Source organism: Carcharodon carcharias, chromosome 2, assembly GCF_017639515.1.
Source record: "Carcharodon carcharias isolate sCarCar2 chromosome 2, sCarCar2.pri, whole genome shotgun sequence".
NCBI lineage: Eukaryota > Metazoa > Chordata > Chondrichthyes > Lamniformes > Lamnidae > Carcharodon > Carcharodon carcharias.
In genome coordinates, this window is record NC_054468.1 from 88,643,003 (window position 1) to 88,663,059 (window position 20,057).

The 20,057-nt window shown below is 48.4% G+C and overlaps 1 protein-coding gene across 2 annotated transcripts in view; it reads left to right on the forward strand.

Moving 5' to 3' along the window:
• Positions 1-20,057, forward strand: part of sned1 (sushi, nidogen and EGF-like domains 1) — a 229,237-nt gene that overhangs the window by 105,377 nt on the left and 103,803 nt on the right. For both annotated transcript variants that reach the window (XM_041181506.1, XM_041181515.1), the window contains exons 5-9: positions 5,348-5,473; positions 11,473-11,586; positions 13,491-13,604; positions 14,450-14,563; positions 16,786-16,899. In XM_041181506.1, coding sequence (XP_041037440.1) covers positions 5,348-5,473; positions 11,473-11,586; positions 13,491-13,604; positions 14,450-14,563; positions 16,786-16,899 — 582 coding nt within the window. The remainder of the gene's footprint in view (positions 1-5,347; positions 5,474-11,472; positions 11,587-13,490; positions 13,605-14,449; positions 14,564-16,785; positions 16,900-20,057) is intronic.

Sequence of the window (20,057 nt, forward strand, 5' to 3'; positions counted from 1 at the left end):
GTTCCCTGTTGAACCTGTTGGGAGATGCACAGCCAAAATTAGAAGAGAGAGCAAGTGAGTCTGGATGGCATAGAAATTATAGGCCAGTTACGACACAAGGGAGTTTGGCAAGGTTGGATGGTATTTATTTTAAGGCAAGGAGTCTGACGAGTAAGGCAGATGAGTTGAGGGCACAAATTAACACATGGACGTATGATGTCATTGCTGTCACAGAGACATGGTTGAGTGAGGGGCAGGATTGGCAGCTCAATATTCCAGGATATAAGGTCTTCAGGTGAGATAGGGAAAGAGGTAAAGGAGGAGGGGTTATCGCAATATTGATCAAGGAATCAATTACAGCAGTAAAGAGAGATGACATCTGAGAAGGCTTCTCAAATGAAGCCATATGGGTAGAGCTTAAAAACAAAAAAGGAGCAATCACATTGCTAGGAGTTTACATTAGGCCCCCAAACAGTCAGAGAGAAATAGAAGAGGAGATATGTAGACAAATTTCAGAGAAAATAATAGGGTAGTAATAATGGGGGATTTCAACTTCCCCAACATTAACTGGGTTAGTCATAGTGAGATAAGTTTAGAGGGAATGGAATTCTTAAAATGCATCCAGGAGAGCTTTTTAAGCCAGTATGTAGAAGGTCCTACAAGGGAGGGGGCGGTCCTGGACTTAATTTTAGGGAATGAAGCCAGGCAAGTGGTAGAGGTATCAGTGGGGGAGCATTTTGCAGATGGTGATCATAACTCTGTTAGGTTCAAGGTTGTTATGGAAAAGGACAAGGATGGGCCAGAAATCAGAGTTCTAAATTGGGGGAAGGCCGATTTTAATAAGATCAGATATCATTTAGCCAGAATGGACTGGGAACAGCTACCTTTAGGTAAATCTGCGTCAGAGCAGTGGGACTCATTCAAGAAGGAAATAGGGAGAGTACAGGGCCAACATATTCCAGTAAAGATAAAGGGCAGGACCAACAAATCCAGGGAACCCTGGATGTCAAGGGATATACAGGATTGGATAAAGAGAAACAGGGAGGATTATGGCAGATGTCGAGGGCTCAAAACAGCGGAAGCCCTAGAGGACTATAGAATGTGTAGGGGGGAACTTAAAAAGGAAATTAGGAGAGCAAAAAGGGGGCATGCAAAAACATTGGCAGGTAAAATAAAGGAAAATCCAAAGTTATTTTCCAAGTGCATTAAAAGTAAGAGGATGACTAGGGAAAGAGTAGGGCCCATCAAGGACCATAGTGGTAATTTGCGTGTGGAGGTGGAAGGCGTAGGTAGGGTTCTAAATGAATACTTTGTGTTGGTGTTCACAAGTGAGAAGAACAATGTGGGTATGGAAATCAGGCAAAAGGACTGTGATATAATTGGAAGAAATTAGCATAGAAAGGGAGGAGGTTCTAACTGGTCTGGCAGGTTTAAAAGTAGATAAATCTCCAGGCCCGGATGAGATGTATCCCAGGTTGTTGAGTGAGGCAAGGGAGGAGATGCAGGGGTGCTGGCAATGATTATCAATATCTCTCTGGCCACAGGAGAAGTGCCAGAGGACTGGCGACAGCCAATGTGATACCATTATTCAAGAAGGGAGGAAAGGATAAACCAGGGAACTACAGGCCAGTCAGTCTAGCCTCAGTGGTGGGAAAACTATTGGATGCAATTCTGAGCGTCAGAATTAATCTACACTTGGAGAGGCAGGGATTAATCAAGGACAGTCAGCATGGTTTTGTTAAGGGGAGGTCATGTCTGACCAATTTGATTGAATTTTTCGAAGAGGTGACCAGGTGTGTACATGAGGGCAATGCATTTGACATTGTCCACTTGGACTTCAGCAAGGATTTTGATAGGTTCCCACATAGGAGACTGATAACGAAGGTAAGAGCCCATGGGATCCAAGGAAATTTGGCAAATTGGATCCAGAATTGGTTGAGTGGCAGGAAGCAGAGGGTGATGGTCGAGGGATGTTTTTGTGACTGGATGCCTGTGTCCAGTGGGGTTCCACAGGGATCGGTGTTGGGTCCCTTGGTGTTTGTGGTATATATAAATGATTTAGACTTGAATGTAGGAGGGTTGATCAGTAACTTTGCGGATGACACAAAAATTGGTGGGGTGGTAGTGAGGAGGATAGCCTTAGATTACAGGAGGATATGGACGGGCTGGTCAGATGGGCTGATCAGTGGCAAATGGAATTTAATCAAGATAAGTGTGAGGTGATGCACTTGGGCAGGACAAACAAGGCATGGGAATACACAATGAATGATAGGACCCTGGGAAGTATCGTGAATCAGAGGGACCTTGGTGTGCATGTCCATCGGTCCCTTAAAGTAGCGGGACAGGTAGGTAAGGTGGTTAAGAAGTCATATGGGCTACTTGCTTTCATCAGCCGAGGCATAGAATATAAGAGCAGGGAGGTTATGCCGGAGTCGTATAAAACGCTGGTTAGGCCAGAGTACTGCGTCCAGTTCTGGAATCTGCATTATAGGAAGGATGTGATTGCACTAGAGAGAGTGCAGAGGAGATTTACCAGGATGTTGCCTGGGCTGGAGAGTTTTAGTTATGAGGAGAGATTGGATAGACTGGGGTTATTTTCCTTGGAGCAGAGGAGATTGAGGGGGAACATGATTGAGGTGCATAAAATTATGAGGAGCATAGATAGGGTAGACAGGAAGGAACTTTTCCCCTTGGTGGAGGGATCAATAACCAGGGGGCATAGATTTAAGGTAAGGGGCAGGAGGTTTAGAGGGGATGTGAGGAAGAATTTTTTCATTCAGAGGGTGGCAGGAATCTGGAACTTGCTGCCTGAAAGGGTGGTAGAGGCAGAAACCCTCATAACATTTAAGAAGTATTTAGATGTGCACTTGCGATGCCATGGCATACAAGACTATGGGCCTAGTGCTGGAAAATGGGGTTAGAATAGTTAGGTACTTGTTTGACTGGTGCAGACTCGATGAGTTAAAGGGCCTTTATCTGTGCTGTAAACCTCTTTGTCTCTATGACTGTGCTGCGGTCAGATTCCCTGCCATCATTCGAAGAAGGGATTCTAATGCTGTGGGTGCTCTGGTAATATTTGAATGCTGTGTCTCATATTCTAGTGCTGTGGGTTCTCTGGTGCTGTCCTGGTACTGTTCTAAACCCAGTAACTAACCTTTGCTTCTAGCTAACAAAATTATGGGTTCTTGAAGGAGACTAGTTATTTGATTTGTAAATTCAAATCAGACAGCTATCAAAGAATGTGAGACAACAGATATAAGCACAGTTTCCACTCGGGAAGAGCCCTTTAAATTCTGGTGGGGAAGGGGGACCTTTAGATCCCCATTTCAAGGGGTTGCATCTGGCCAGGTCCAGGGAAGTTCCATCCATTCCAGCATTGGGAAAATCTTCAGCTGAATCTGCCGATAGCTCCAGGCATTTCTGAGGACAAGGTTTTCAATGTCACAGGGATCAACTGCCTTTGAAATGCCTGTATAATGCTCCATCAGGATCAGAAAGTAAACCAACCAGCAGCATTCGGACAGCCCAGGAAGGGTTAGTAGTTCCCTTCTTGGAACAGTTTGGTATTGGTCACTGAAGTGACACCCTCCCCCCACCCCATGATTTGCAATATTGTTGGCAACTTAACTTATGGCAGCAGTGTAAGTCCAAATGAATTTCTAAATAATAGTCTTCATGTCAAATGGCCCAGCCAACATAAATAAACTTCTTGCTTATCTTGAAGAGTGTAAATTGGATTCATGTGAGGCACAGGAAGATAAAGTTTGACCTGTTGCTTGTCAACTATTTCTGTGTCTAGGATGTAATTTTGTGCCCTTGCTGTGGCTGTTAACAGTTCTACACTCATAGGCCTCTTAGTTTGAGGTTTCATGGACTGTTAAATTTCTATTGAGCTCACTGATGAACAAAAGAACACAGGTGTCACATGCAAGCATTGTGTCAGGAAGTTGTGCAGTTTATTGGATATTGCAGTAGGACAATTTCAGACTCCTGTCAGGTCCAAATCTTTGTTGCTTTAAATTATTTATTAGTTGTTTTTTAATTATTTGCACTGTTAATGTCTGTTTTCCTGTAATACTGATTCCTGCAATCACTCAGTCAGTTCATATCCACATGCAGCAAGACCTGGACAACATTCAGGCTTGGGCTGACAAGTGGTAAGTAACATTCATGCCATACAAGTGCTGGACAATGACCATCTCCAACAAAGGAGAATCTAACCATCTCCCCTTGTCGTTCAAAGGCATAACCATCCCTGAATCACCCACTGTCAACATCCTGGGGTAACCATTGTCCAGAAACTGAAATAGACTAGCCATGTAAATACTGTGGCTACAAGATGAGGCCAGAGGCTAGGAATTCTGCGGTGAGTAACTCACCACCTGACTCCCCAAAGCCTGTTCACCATCAACAAGGCACAAGTCAGGAGTGTGATGGATGGATGCAACTTCAACAAACTCAAGTAGCTCGACACCATCCAGGATAAAGTAGCCCACTTGATTAGTATCCCATCCACCACCTTAAAAGTTCACTCCCTCCACCATTGATGCATAGTGGCAGCAGTGTGTACCTTATACAAGATGCACTGCAGCAACTCACCAAGGCTTCTTCGACAGCACCATCCAAATCCTTGACCTGTGCCACATAGAAGGACAAGGGCAGCAGACACATGGGAACACCACCACCTGGAATTTCCCCTCCAAGCCACACATCATCCTGACTTGGAAATATGTTGCCGTTCCTTCACTGTCGCTGGGTCAAAATCCTGGAACTCCCTTCCTAACAGCACTGGGGGTCTACCTACACCACAAGGACTGCAGCGGTTCAAGAAGGCAACTTACCACCACCTTCTCAAGGGCAATCAGGAATGGGCAGCAAAACCTGGCCTTCCCATCGACACCTGTATCTCGTGAAAGAATAAATAAAAATTCACTTGTACTTCTAGACACAGTATAACAAAATAATTACATTGCAGGCAAGGCAACCTGTACAACTACTGCCGTCAAATACTCTGGTTAAAGAGTAGCCATTATCCTGTGGAAATGCTCCAAATCACAGTCTGTATAAACTTGCAAGTTTTGGATTACAGGGGGCATAGGCCCACTCATGTATCTTCACGGGAAGTTGAATAGGAAGAGTTGGGAGAGAGTAAGAATTTCAACATGAGTATGTCAGAGGAATGGCCCCACTCCATGGGCGGAATTTCCACACAGCGGGATTTTACTGTGCCGTGGAAGTCAATGGAGTTTAAAGTTTCTTGCCACTTTTTACAACCTTGTGCTCGCCATGATGGGGCCACAAAATTCCGTCCAATAAGTTGCTAGCAATAGCTACTATTGTTTCACCTCAAACCTTTGTCTTTCTGCAGCCTCGGTGTGCTTGAATCTGCGGCCCTGTCTGAACGATGGAAGGTGCATTGATGATTGCATTACTGGAAATCCATCTTATACGTGTTCATGTCGAGCAGGATTCACAGGCCGGAGGTGTCAGATAGGTAATGCATTTTGTTGGAGTGAATAAAGAGTTCCTCTTTTGGGAGGGACTTAGGGAACAGCATGTGGAAGTGTGAACAGATACATCTGGAAGAGTGTGATACAGGATGGGGGAAAAGCACTGTATGTGGGGAGAAAATGAATAGAACTTCAAGGGCATGACATGGGTTCGCAGAATGAAAGATGTGGTGGGGGGCGAATTGAGATGAGGCTGGGAATGGATGGGGTCAGATGATGGGATGGATGGGGTCAAGTGATGGGAAGGATGGATTCAGGTGATGGGATGGGTGATCTAGAAAAATCAGGCAAGTGAGGCGAGATGAGGAGATGAGATGGGGAGGTGGGGGAGATAAGAAGGGGAGATGGGGGAAATGAGAAGGGAGGTGAGTGGGGTGAGATGAGGAAGTGGGGAATGAGATGTGGAGGTGGGGGAAATAAGATGGGGGTAGGGAGGATGAGATGGGGGGCTGGGAGGATGAGATGGGGAGATCAGGGATGAGGTGGGAAGGTGGGGGAAATGAGGTGGGAAAGTTGGGGGGATGAGATAGGGAGGTGAGGGGAGTGAGATGGGGAGGTGGGGAAATGAGACGAGGTGGGGGAAATGAGATGGGGGTAGGAGGATGAGATGGGGGAGTAGGGAGATGAGATTGGGAGGTGGGGGGATGAAATGGGAGGTGAGTGGGGTGAGATGAGGAAGTGGGGAATGAGATGTGGAGGTGGGGGAACTGAGATGGGGGTAGGGAGGATGAGATGGGGAGATGGGGGGATGAGGTGGGAAGGTGGGGGGAATGAGATGGAAAAGTGGGGGGATGAGATGAGGGATGTTAGGGGGGATCAGGTAGGGGTAGATAGGATGGGATGGAAAGGTGGGGATGATGAGATGGGGGAGTGGGGAGATGAGGTGGGAGGGTGAGATGGGGCGGTGAGGGTGCTGAGATGGGGAGTGGGAGAATGAGATGGGGGAAGTGGGGGAGGGATGAGATGGGGAGAAGGGGATATGGGATGAGGAGGTGGGGGATGAGATGGGAGGTGGGGGGATAAGATGGGAGTGGATAGGATGAGATGTGAGAGTGGGGAGGATGAGATAGAGGAGTGGGGAGATGAGGTGGGGGATGAGATGGGGAGCTGAGGGGGATGAGATGAGGAGGTGGGGGATAAGATGGGGAGAAGGGGATAAGAGATGAGCTGGGGGATGAGATGGGGAGGTGGGAGAATAAGATACGGTGGATAGGATGAGATGGGGGAGTGGGGAGATGAGATGGGGGGGTGAGATGGGGAGGTGAGGGAGATGAGATGGGGTCATGGGAGATAATGATGGGGAGAAGGGGAGATGAGATGAGAGGTGGATGGATGAGATGGGGTTGGTAGGATGAGATGGGGGTGAGTAGGGTGAGATGTGAGGGTGGGGAGGTTGAGATGGGGGAGGTGAGGGAATGAGATGGGGCGTGGAGGATAAGGGGGAGAAGGGGATGTGTGATGAGGAGGTGGGGGATGAGATGGGATTGTAGAGGGATAAGATAGGGGTGGATAGGATGAGATGGGAGAACGGGGAGGATGAGATGGCGGGGTGGGGAGATGAGGTGGGGGTGAGATGCGAGGTTGGTGGATGAGATGGGGGAGGTTGGGTAATGCGATGGGGTGTGGGGGGGTTGAGATGGGAGCTGGGGGATGAAATGGGGAGGTGGGGATGAGATGAGAGGTGGAGGGATGAGATGGGGGTTGGGAGGATGAGATGGGGGTGGAGAGGATGAGATGGGGAGGTGGGAATGAGATGAGAGGTGGGGATGAGATGGGGAGGTTGGGGATGACATGGGCGTGGGGTGCATGTGATGGGGCGGTTGGGTGATGAGATGGGGTGTAGGGGGTTGAGATGGGAGGTGGCGGGATGAGATGGGGGTGGGGAGGATGAGATGAGGGTGGGGAGAATGAGATGGGGAGGTGGGGGGATGAGGTGGGGAGGTGAGGGGGAATTAGATGGGCAGGTCGTGGAGTGAGATGGGGAGGCGGAGGGCTGAGGTGAGGGGTTGAGTTGGGTGGGTGAAATGGGCAGGTGGGGGTGTTGAGATGAGGGGGTAAGGAGGGGGTGAAATGGGGAGGTGGAGGTGATGTGGGAGGTGGGGGGATGAGATGGAGTAGTAGGTATGAGGTGGGTGGCGAAGATGGGATGGGGGTGGGGAGGATGAGATGGGGAGGTGGAGGGTGAGATGGGGAGGTTGGGGGTGAGATTGGGAGGTGGGGGGGTGAGATGTGGGAGGTGGGGGGATGATATGGGGAGGTGGGGTATGATATGGGGGGGTGGGGAGAATGACATGGGGAGGCGGAGGGAATAAGATGGGGGATGGGGTATGATATGGGGGTTGGGGTGGATGAGATGGGGAGGTGGGGTGGATGAGGTGGGGGGATGAGCCGGGGAGGTTGGGGATGACATGGGCGTGGGGTGCATGTGATGGGGTGGGGAGGATGAGATCGGGGGATAAGATGAGGTACAGAGTATGATATGGGGGGATGGGGAGGATGAGATGGTGAGGTGGGGGCAGAGATTGGGAGGTGGGTGGGTGAGATGAAGGAGGTGGGGGGAATGAGATGGGAGGTGAAGGGGTGAGATGAGGGAGGTGGGGGGAATGAGATGGGAGGTGAGGGGATGAGATGTAGAGATGTGGGGGATGAGATGGGGGTGTGGCGGATGAGACGGGGTTGGGGAGAATGAGATGGGAGGTGGGAAGGATGAGATGGGGAGATGGGGGAATGAGGTGGGGAGGTGGAGGGTGAGGTGGAGGTGGGGGTATGAGATGAAACTAAAAAAGAAATAAGGAGAAGAAGATTAAATATGAGGGTAAACTAGCCAGTAAAATAAAAGAAGATTGCAAGAGTTTTTTTTTCGATATATAAAGGGTAAGAGAGAGGCAAAACTGGACATTGGGCTGCTGGAAAATGACGCTGGATAAGTAGTAGTGGGGAACAAAGAAATGGCGGAGGAACTGAATAGGTACTTTGTGTCAGTCTTCACGGTGGAAGACACGAGTAACATCCCCAAAGTTCAAGACAGTCGGGGGGGCAGAGGTGAGTATGGTGGCCATTACCAAGGAGAAGGTGCTCGGAAAATTGAAAGGTCTGAAGGTGGATACATCACCTGGACCAGATGGATTACACCCCAGAGTTCTGAAGGAGATAGCTGAGGAGATAGTGGAGGCGTTAGTAGTGATCTTTCAGGAATCACTGGAGTCAGGGAGGGTCCCAGAGGACTGGAAAATCGCTAATGGAACCCCCCTGTTTAAGAAGGGAGTGAGGCAAAAGACGGGAAATTACAGGCCGATTAGCCTGACCTCGGTCATTGGTAAGATTTTAGGGTCCATTATTAAGGATGAGGTTTCAGAATACTTGGAAGTGCATGGTAAAATCGGGCAAAATCAGCATGGTTTCATCAAGGGGAGGTCATGCCTGACAAATCTGTTAGAATTCTTTGAGGAGGTAACGAGTAGGTTAGACAAAGGAGAGCCAATGAATGTTATCTGCTTGGACTTCCAGAAGGCCTTTGACAAGGTGCCGCACAGGAGGCTGCTCAGTAAGATAAGAGCCCATGGTGTTAGAGGCAAGGTACTAGCATGAATAGAAGATTGGCTGTCTGGCAGGAGGCAGAGAGTGGGGATAAGGGGGTCCTTCTCAGGATGGTGGCTGATGACTAGTGGAGTTCCGCAGGGGTCAGTGTTGGGACCACAACTTTTCACTTTATACATTAATGATCTAGATGAAGGAACTGAGGGCATCCTGGCTAAGTTTGCAGATGATACAAAGTTAGGTGGAGGGACAGGTAGTATTGAGGAGGCGGGGATGTGGCAGAATGATTTGGACAGGTTAGGAGAATGGGCAAAGAAGTGGCAGATGGAATACAATGTGGGGAAGTGTGAGTTCATGCACTTTGGTAGGAAGAATAGAGGCGTAGACGATTTTCTAAATGGGGAGAGAATTCAGAAATCTGGAGTGCAAAGGGACTTGGGTGTCCTAGTCCAGGATTCTCTTAAGGTTAGCTTGCAGGTTGAATCGGTAGTTAGGAAGGCAAATGCAATGTTGGCATTTATTTCGAGAGGACTAGAATATAAAAGCAGGGATGTGCTGCTGAGGCTTTATAAGGCTCTGGTCAGACCACATTTCGAATATTTTGAGCAATTTTGGGCCCCGTATCTCAGGAAGGATGTGCTGGCCCTGGAGAGGTTCCAGAGGAGGTTCATGAGAATGATCCCAGGAATGAAAGGCTTAACATATGAGGAACATTTGAGGTTTCTGGGTCTATACTTGATGGAGTTTAGAAGGATGAGGGGGGATCTGATTGAAACTTAAGAATACTGAAAGGCCTGGATAGAGTGGACATGGGGAAGATGTTTCCATTAGTAGGAGAGACTAGGACCCGAGGGCACAGCCTCAGAGTAAAGGGAAGACCTTTTAGAACAGAGATGAGGAGAAACTTCTTTAGCCAGAGAGTGGTGAATCTATGGAATTCATTGCCACAGAAGGCAGTGGAAGCCAGGTCATTGAGTGTATTTAAGACCGAGATAGATAGGTTCTTGATTGGTAAGGGGATCAAAGGTTACGGGGAGAAGGCTGGAGAATGGGGTTGAGAAACTTTAAACCATGATTGAATGGCGGAGCAGACTTGATGGGCCAAATGGCCTAATTTCTGCTCCTATGTCTTATGGTCTTATGGGGGTGGGGAGGATGATCTGGGGGTTGGGGAGATGAGATGGAGAAGTGGGGGGTGAGATGGGGAGTTTGGGGAGTGAGATGATGGAGGTACAGGAGATGGGGGTGGAGAGGATGAGACGGGGGTGGGGAGGATGAGACGGGGGTGGGGAGGATGAGACGGGGTGGGGAGAATGAGATGGGAGGTGGGAAGGATGAGATGGGGAGGTGGAGGGGATGAGGTGGGGAAGTGAGTGGGCTTAGATGGTCAAGTCATGGGGTGAGATGGGGAGGTGGGGGGATGAGATGGAGGAGGGGGTATGAGATAGGGGTGGGGAGGATGGGATGGGGGTTGGGGAGATGAAATGGGGGAGGTGGGGGGTGAGTTGCGGAGGTTGGGGGGGTGAGATGTAGGAGGTGGGGGGCGAGATTTGGGAGGTGGGGGGATGAGATTGGGGGGTGAGGTTGGAAGGTTGGGGGGTGAGATGTGGGTGGTGGAGGGGAAATGAGATGGGGAGTTGGGGGGATGAGATGGGGTAAGGGGGGATCAGGTGGGAAGATGGGAGAAGAGATGTGGGGGTGAGGGGATGAGATGGGGGCTGGGAGGATGAGATGGGGCCTGGGGGGGTGAGAGGTGGGGGTGAGGGGTTGAGATGGGGGGCTGGAGGGATGAGGTGGGGAGGTGGAAGGATGAGATGGGAAAGGTTGGGGCGAGATGAGATAGGGAGGTGTGGGGGGATGAGATGAAGAGGTGGGGGAAATGAGATGGGGAGGTGGAGGGATGAGGTGGGGAGGTGGAAGGATGAGATGGGAGAGGTTGGGGCGAGATGAGATAGGGAGGTGTGAGGGGATGAGATGAAGAGGTGGGGGAAATGAGATGGAGAGGTGGAGGGATGAGGTGGGGGGATGAGATGGGGGAGGTGGGGAGGTGAGATGGGGGAGGTGGGGAGGTGAGATGGAGAATTGGGGGGTTGACATGGGGAGGCAGTGGGTGTGATGGGGAATTGGGGGGGATTAGGTGGTGATGTGGGGAAGATATGATGGGCGAGGTGGGGAAATGAGATGGGGGATGTGGGGGGTGTTGAGATGGGGAGATGGGGGTGGGTATGGTGTGGGGAGATGAGATGGGGATGAGTTTAGCATTTGTTTTGGTGGGAGGCGGAGCTGATTGTGTTTGTCATATGAGGGAATCTGACCTGCACCAAATCCTTGGATAGGGGTCGCTATGGCAGCTGTGTTGCTGCACTAAGTCAGTGTTCACTTACTGATGCAGTGAATGGGCTGCACAACAGACAATGGTCCCCTGACTTCTCATCTTGTTTTCCAGATGTCGATGAATGCTCCTCGTATCCTTGTCGCAATGGGGGGACTTGCAGAGATGGACAGAATGCCTTCACTTGTCAGTGCCCTGCTGGGTTTACAGGAATGCTCTGTGAAACAGGTTCTGATTGGTTTTATATTCCTCTAGTTTGTCTAACACTGACCACACTGTGCCTAGTGTCAGTTTAAAAGTTGAGCACAACTCTGTTTAAGAATGCATGGGTTCTCCTGCAGTTACAGTGAGACTCAAATGCTGATACCTCACTTAGAGGGGCAATTATCCTTTTGAATACCAGTTGATTCACATCCAAGGGTTTAACAATGATTGCAGCATCCATCGTGCCAATAAACTGCTGCTCTTGTTGGTACCCATTTTAAAGGGAGTGAGTTTTACTGTTTTAATCTCTGAAGAGGGGTCGGTCAGTTGTCTTTTTTTAAAGAAAGAGACCTGTCATTCTAGAGTTAAACCCCCTTCATTGACATTGATAGAGCTTTCCTTTCAGCCAGTGTCTGTCAAATGCCAGTCATGGGCACAGTTAACATCCAAATGCCCCATGAAATTATTGAGCTGTATGCAGAGATGGGCATTGATTCAGTTGAAAGGAAGGATTGGGAAGGATGGCAGCATGTTGAGTCTAGCCATAATTACACCACCCAGTGATAGGATGTGGGCAGTGCCTTCAATGTTGCTACATGGTATATTGATAACCATTCCATTCTCTAATCACTCCATCTCAACACAACTGCCGGGGACAAACCAGATGCATCGCTGAACCCTCTACTACCTCTGTGTTGGCAGACTGCTTACTAACGATGAGCTGCTGTTTTCTCCAACCAAATATTGGAAATTCCAGAGCCACCTTCTTTCTTCAACAAGCTCATGGCCATCCTTCTCCCAAGTCACTGTCTCAGGCTGAACCAGCCTGTTCACAAACTCAGCTTCCAATTCAACCCTGAGCTTCCAATCCCATTTCAGCTCCATCTACTTCCACATCTACAACATCACCTATTTCTATCTCATCTGCGATTGAAACCCTCATCAATGCCTTTGCCACCTACAAATTCACCCATTTTAATGATCCCCTGGTCCCATCTTCCATAAATAACAGCCTATCTGACACTTTGCTGACCATGTCCTACCCTGTTCCCATTCTCATTTATCACCCTTGTTCGCTGCCTTGCCTACTTCCTTCAGCCCTCCATCCTCCACCTTGAACTCTCTGACACTCTGATCCAGGAAAGTTATGCATCCTCCTTCCACTTTCACTCAACCAGTGGTGGATGTGCCTTCAGCCATCTTGAGCCTACAGTCTGGAGATACCCTTCTGCCTCTACACTCGCCTCTCCTTCTTTCAAAGCTGTTTTAAATTCCATCTATTTGACCAAGCTTTTGGACCACCCCTTCTAATGCCGCCTTCTTTGAATCTTTGACTTGGTGTCAATAAGTTAATGCTGTCTTTGGGAAGGGCAATGGGACATTTTTTGTGTGTTAAAGCTGATATATAAGTGCAAGTTACTCATAGTGGCTACAATACTGGAGCTTGTTTGTCCAACCTCCAGCTCAATGGCGGCTGTACAGAAGCGAAAACAGAGAGAAAGTGGAGGAAATGATCAAGTTGGGCCTTTTGGTTGTTAATTCTCTTGTTGGTTTTCCCCCGTCTTTCTCCCCTCCTGCCCCTCTTCTGTCAGGTGTCGTATCCTCACTAATTTAAGAGGCAGGCTGCTAGATTGTCTGTAAATGTGGTCAACAGAGACACTGCCTCCAATTTCCTCCTGCCTACCATAAGTGGTGGGGATACAGCTGTGATTAATAATTTGGCCTTTGATGGTTGTGGAGCATCAAACGTCCCACTCACTACAAAAATATTCACGGCTTTATTTTAATTGTGAAAGAGATAAGTTTGCACCCCCCCCAACCCCCCACCCCCCACCCCCCCCCCCACCAACCCCCCCTCCCACTGTCTCCAGGGTAAACATTGTTAAAGAATACATGCATGCCTCATCCTTGTTCTCTCTATTGTCCAGACATTGATGACTGTGTGCTGAATGAATGTCAGAACGGAGCCACCTGTATCGATGGGATTGATACGTACAGCTGCGCGTGTGTACTTGGGTTTATTGGGAAGCACTGCAAAATTGGTGAGTATTACAGAGTAACACTGAAGATGGGGGTCACAGAGTAACACTGAGGACGGGGTCACAGAGTAACACTGAGGACGGGGTCACAGAGTAACACTGAGGATGGCGGTCACAGGGTAACACTGAGGATGGCAGTCACAGGGTAACACTGAGGATGGACACACAGAGTAACACTGAGGATAGGAGCCATGGAGTATCACTGAGGACGGGGTCACAGAGTAACACTGAAGTCAGGGGTCACAGAGTAACACCGAAGTCAGAGGTCACAGAGTAACACTGAAGTCAGGGGTCACAGAGTAACACCGAGGATAAGGGTCACAGGGTAACACTGAAGTCAGGGGTCACAGAGTAACACCGAAGTCAGAGGTCACAGAGTAACACTGAAGTCAGGGGTCACAGAGTAACACCGAGGATAAGGGTCACAGGGTAACACTGAGGATAAGGGTCATAGAGTAACACTGAGGACAGATTTACAGAATAACAGTGAGAATGGGATCACAGAGTACAGAGTGTTACCCCAAGCAGAGGGTTAGACAGCAGAACTGTGAGTAGGGCCAGAGTGCTAGAAAGTAATACGAAGGAGGGATCAGAATAACATTTAGGTGGATCACAGTATCGTAGAGTAATGTCATTAGATGGATCCAAACAGGAGAGAGTAATGCAGAGTTTGGTCATAGGATAATATTGAGATGGGGCAAATTAACGAAGGAATGGATCATGTAACACTGAGATGTGTAAGTCCATTGCAGAGTAAAACTGAAGTTGCACTCAGCGTTGGCTAGGATGACTTGCTTTCTGCAGTGAGGTGCAATTGCTTTAACTACTGTTATGATTTCCAATTACAGCTGAGTCCTTATGTAAAACGAAAGAGTGTCTAAATGGCGGTGTGTGTGACACAGACAATGGAACTGCAATGTGTATCTGTCGGAAGGGCTACACTGGGGATAACTGTGAAAATGGTAAGCTTCTCTCCCCCTTTCCTTCTTTGTCAAGATTTCTATTCTCAGTTATTTTCTATCTGTTCTCATTGCCAATTCTCTTTCAGTGGCTCTGCATCTTGAAAGAACAAAAATGCTTATATTTCTCTTGTGCCTGTCACGATCTCAGAACATCTCAAAGCATTTTACAGCCAATGAAGAACTTTTGAAGTATTGTCAATGATTAAAGTAGGACATGCAGCAGCCAATTTGAGCATAGCAAGCTCCACAAACAGAAATGTGACAATGAGAGATCAGATTGTATATGTGATAAATATTAGACAGCTAACCAGGGAAAACTTTCCTGCTTTTCTTCAAATACCGACCATTGTGATTTTTTTTTTAGCGTCCACAGGATTTTAGTTTAACATCTGATCATTTTTACCACCTACAGTGCAGCATCCCTCCATACCACACAAGTGTGACAATCTAAGTATCTGGAGTAGAAGTTGATCCCAGAATCATCTGACTTAGAGACAAGAGTACTTCCAATGAGCCATAGCTGACACTTCTCTTTGATCTCCCTCTCCCTTTCTCTCTGTCAGTGGCTTTATCTCATTGTCTCTCTCAGGCTCAATCTTTCATTTGTTTTTTTTTTGTGTGCCTATTTGCTTTGTCGTCACAAAATTGTGGAAGGGTAATTCTTAACATCCTCACCCCAGGCAATGACCAGACAGAACAGATTTCTCATTCAATGTAAAACCCACCAAACCTCCCCTCCATTGAAACCAAAGAGATGAACATCAGTTGGTTCCATAAGTCACAGCCCAGGTGGCGAAGGTGAAAGTTACCCAAGCTCCCCATCTCTCTCTCTCTCTCTCTTTCTCACTGTCAGTTTCTCCATTTATTTCTTTCTCACGTGCTCTGTGTTTTTTTTTTATCTGTCAATGTAATTTTTACTGCAAGTCTCTCATCCACTGTTTCCTTGCAAAGGAATATTTCAAGCTTTCCACAGCTGAGCCAAAAGGCACTTGCCAGTCCCTTAAATTGTTTTGATATTGATATGGATCTGAGTGTTAGAAGCATTTAGGAGGGATGCAAACTGCATTGTGCAATGAAAGATACTCTGCTCAGAGCTGAAGCAAAGTCCATTTGCTGTCAAAGCCAAGTCCTGAATTTAATTTTAGGAAAGATCTGAGAGGACAGTGCAGAGGGAACTGCACTCTGTATGTAACCCATGCTGTACCTGCTTGGAAAATGTTTGATGGGACATTGTAGAAGTAGCATTATTCTGTATCTACCAAGTATTATACCAGCCCAGGAAGTGTTTGATGGGACAATGCAGAGGATTTTTTATTCTGTATTGGCCCATGATGTACTTGCTCTGGGAGTGTTTGGTGGGATAGTGTAGAGAGAGCTTTATTCTGTATTTAGCCTATGCTGTAACTTTGCTGGGAATGCTCGATGGGAAAACATAGAGGGAGCTTTATTCTGTATCTAACGCATGCTGTCCCTGGTCCAAAGAATATTTTGATGGGACACTATAGAGGGAGCAGTATGCTGTATCCAACCCATGCTATAACCGCCCTGAGAGGGTTTGATGGGACAGTGTAGAGGGAATTTTACCTGATATCTAGCCCACGTTGACCCTAACCTAGGAGTGTTCAATGGGAGAGTGTAAACGATTCTTTACTTTGTATCTAAGCCACACTGTGCCTGCCCTGCGAGTGTTTAATGGGCCAGTGCAAAGAGAACTTTACTGTGTATCTGACCCACGTTGTGGCTCCACTCAGACTGTTTGTTGGGACAGCATAGAGGGAGATTTACTCTGTGCCTCACTCTCATTATTCCTGCCTTTGGGACTTTTGAGGGACAGTGTAGCGGGAGGGACCTTCAGTCTGTATCTAACTCATTTTGTACCTGCCTTGGGAGTGTCTGAAGGACAGTGTAGCTCTGTGGAAACATACTCCGTTTCTAGGACTACCTTGTCCCTGGTAACACCAGCTCTCAGTTTCATTGACCATGAAGTAGACATGTGAGACTTTCTCTCTCTCAAAGTTAATTCCAGTTGTCCCAAGAACCACTCTGAGATATTTCTCTTCCAACTAGACATTATAATATAGTGGGGGTGGGGGCCCAAGTGAATTTGCTGGCGCACAGCACAGACATTTGTCATGAATATGTATATTTATGGTGTAGTTTTAGTGCAAGGGGATCTTGCTGTTGAGATTCAGGTCCTTACGATGCTGTTTTCTCTATGCTAGAAACTAACAAGTGTGACTCCAGCCCATGCCTGAATGGAGGCGAGTGTATCGACCTGCTCAATAATTACACATGTCTGTGTCCTCAGTCATATACAGGAAAACACTGCGAAACAGGTAAGAGAAAACATCTGATAGTGATATGGAATTCACTGTTATAGTGTTGGGCTTCAGTGATCAGGATTCTGATAGGCATCATGTGCCAAGTTTGTAGTCAATATCACTTGCCACAGAGCAACTACCCCTTAAATCTAGTTGCAGGTTGAACAATGCCAGAAGGTTTGGACTGTCGCAGGACAACAGCATCACAGCAGCTCTTCAGGAATCTTGAACACACCTACATAAAGATCTTTTGGTAGTTGCCCACCAGCTGCACATTGATGGAGTGGAAACCCTTGCATTTGATGAATACTCCTGGTTGATCTGGTTGCATCCGAACTGCCACATGTGTGCAGTCGATGCTGCCCTGCACCGATGCTGCCCTGCACCTGTGGAAAGCCAGTCAGGGACGTTAGGTCGAGCTCATTCTGACTGGCATCATTGCTGGAAAAGGTCACATAACTGCCAGTCCTGACGGACAACCCATTGGTCACCTGTTTTATACATTGGTGGGTGTCCAACTGGGAGACCCTGGATATGGCTACAGCAGAGCCCTGGAACCCTCCGGAGGCGAAAAAGTTGAGGGTGCCAGTGACCTTGCCAGAAACTGGTAATGAATGGCAACCAGGTCCAGGAGGCAGCAGATGTCAGTCACCACCTGCATGACAGTCTGAACCTCCTTAAATGCTGATGTTGAAACATTTCAAGGAAACTCAGCTTCTGTCTGTAGACCTTGTTTCATTAGTAGTGTCTCTAATGAACTACCTCTCTCTCTGTTACTCCCTTCTCTGCTGGACCCTTCTCTATTGGTCCCTTCTCTGTTGGTCCCTCTCTATTGTCTCTGCTCTGCTGGTCCCCTCTCTATTGGCCCCCTCTCTGTTGGTCCCCTCTCTATTGCCCCCCTCTCTATTGCCCCCCTCTCTATTGCTCCCCTCTCTGTTGGCCCGCTCTCTGTTGGCCTGCTCTCTATTGGCCCCCTCACTGTCGGTCCCCTCTCCGTTGCTCCCCTCTCTATTGCTCTCCTCTCTATTGGTCCTCTCTTCAGCGACAGACATGTGAGCAGCAGGCTGCTGCATGGTCCTCACCTGAGGTCCAATCTAGGGCAGGCTAAGCAGCACCTTTCCTGACGTAATTGACCTATTAGAGAATCTAACCATCGCCCTTTGATGTTCATTGGCATTATCATCACTGAATTCCCCCACTATCAACATCCTAGGGGTTACCATTGACCAGAAATTGTACTGGATCAACCATATAAATACTGTGGCTATAAGAGCAAGTTCGAGGCTAGGAATCCTGCAGCGAATAACTCACCTCCTGACTTCCAAAGCCTGTCCACCATCTACAAGGCACAAGTCAGGAGTGTGATGGAACACTCACTACTTGCCTGAATGCATGCAGCTCCAACACTCAAGAAGCTTGACACCATCCAGGACAAAGCAACCTGCTTGATTGGCACCGCTTCCACAAACATTAACTCCCTCACTTAACGCACAGTGGCAGCTGTATGTATCACCTACAAGATGCACTGCAGGAACTCACCAGGGCTCCTTAGACAGCACCTCCCAAACCCATGACCACTACCTTCTGGAAGGACAAGGGCAGCAGATACATGGAAACACCACCACTTGGAAGTTCCCCTCCAAGCCACTCACCATCCTGACTTGGAAATATATCGCTGTTCCTTCACTGTCGCTGGGTCAAAATCCTGGAACTCCCTCCCGAATAGCATTGTGGGTGTACCTACACTACACGGACCGCAGTGATTCCAGAAGGCGGTTCACCATCACCTCAAGAGCAATTAGGGATGGGCAAAAAATGCTGGCCTAGCCAGCAATGCCCAGATTCCATGAATGAATTTTTAAAAAAAGACCAGACTTCAAAGTTTGAAAAATAAAGAGATGAACCTTGTGCCCTGGCTGGTGGCGAGCTTGGATATGGGATGGGCATTTACACGTGATGTACTGGAACCCCACCAATTTTTCGCCTCTGCCCAAAGTAAGTCCTGGCAGCAAGGCCCATGGTTGACTTTCCCTCCCAGCCGCCAATTGAGGCCCTTAAGTGGCCAATTAATGACCACTTGAGGGCCCTTTCCCACGCCAGCGGCTGTGTTTAGTGACGTGTCCCTCGGGCGACTTTTGGATACTATGGAGGCCTGCCATGATGTCCCCTACCCCAGCTCAGGCCACAGGAGAGGCAGCAACATTACCACACTGGCTTGGTAGGTGATAGCAGTGTGGTACAATCCAGTTGCATTCAGGCCTGTTGCGGCGCGGTGTGCTCGACATGTAAAACTGTGCAAGTGCTTGTCACCTCCAGAGTGGGTGGTGTCCCTCAATCAAAGGCACTCTGTGCCCGATCGAGAGAATGGGCATCTGGAAAGGGGGGGCGGTTAGACCTGCTGAGAGCCACCCTGGCTGTTGCTGCCAACCCTCCTGCATCCTTCTCCCTGCCGTCTCCAGCCCACGAAATAACCCCCGCCCAGATTGCTTACCTGTGGCCTGGGGTTGCGATCCTGGGACACCAGTCCCTGTCCTTCCGGCAGTAGCCATGGCCTCTTCAGTGGTGTTACTGAGCACAGGAGCTGCCAACCTCTTATTGACCGGCTGCTCTTGGGAGGCAAGAGTTCTGCCCCCGGGGCCTTAATTTTGGGAGAAGGCCCACCTGTGGCCTTGCCACTGCCTGATGGCTTGTGGCACAGTGGACCTTCCTGAAATGAGATAGCGCAAATCTCTCGCCAGTTCTCGGGCCTGCAGGTGAGACCCCTGACACTTCAACACGATTCCGTCCAAACTCGCTTCAAAAGTACCATGAACAAACCTTTTCCCACAAGCAGATCAGTAAACAGTTGAGTGTTTATTAGCTTATTTCCCTGTTTAGCCCTTCAACTGCTGCTGTGCACTCACTTTGCTTTCACTGACAATTTTCAGGAAGCCTGGGAAACCCCTGCACCCAACATCAAGGTCAATAATGTGTGTTAATGTTGCTCTAATCAAGCAATTAAAATCTAATAACTGAGAACCCGCCTCACCTGAGAAGGTTACCCGCATGCAGCCTAACACACTCAGATGTAAATGTCGGCGGATTAGAGTTGGCATCCCGAGGCACTGACATTTTTAACAATTGCCTTTGAACCCAAACCCAGGCACTCTTCCTAGTTAAAATTGAGCCTATTA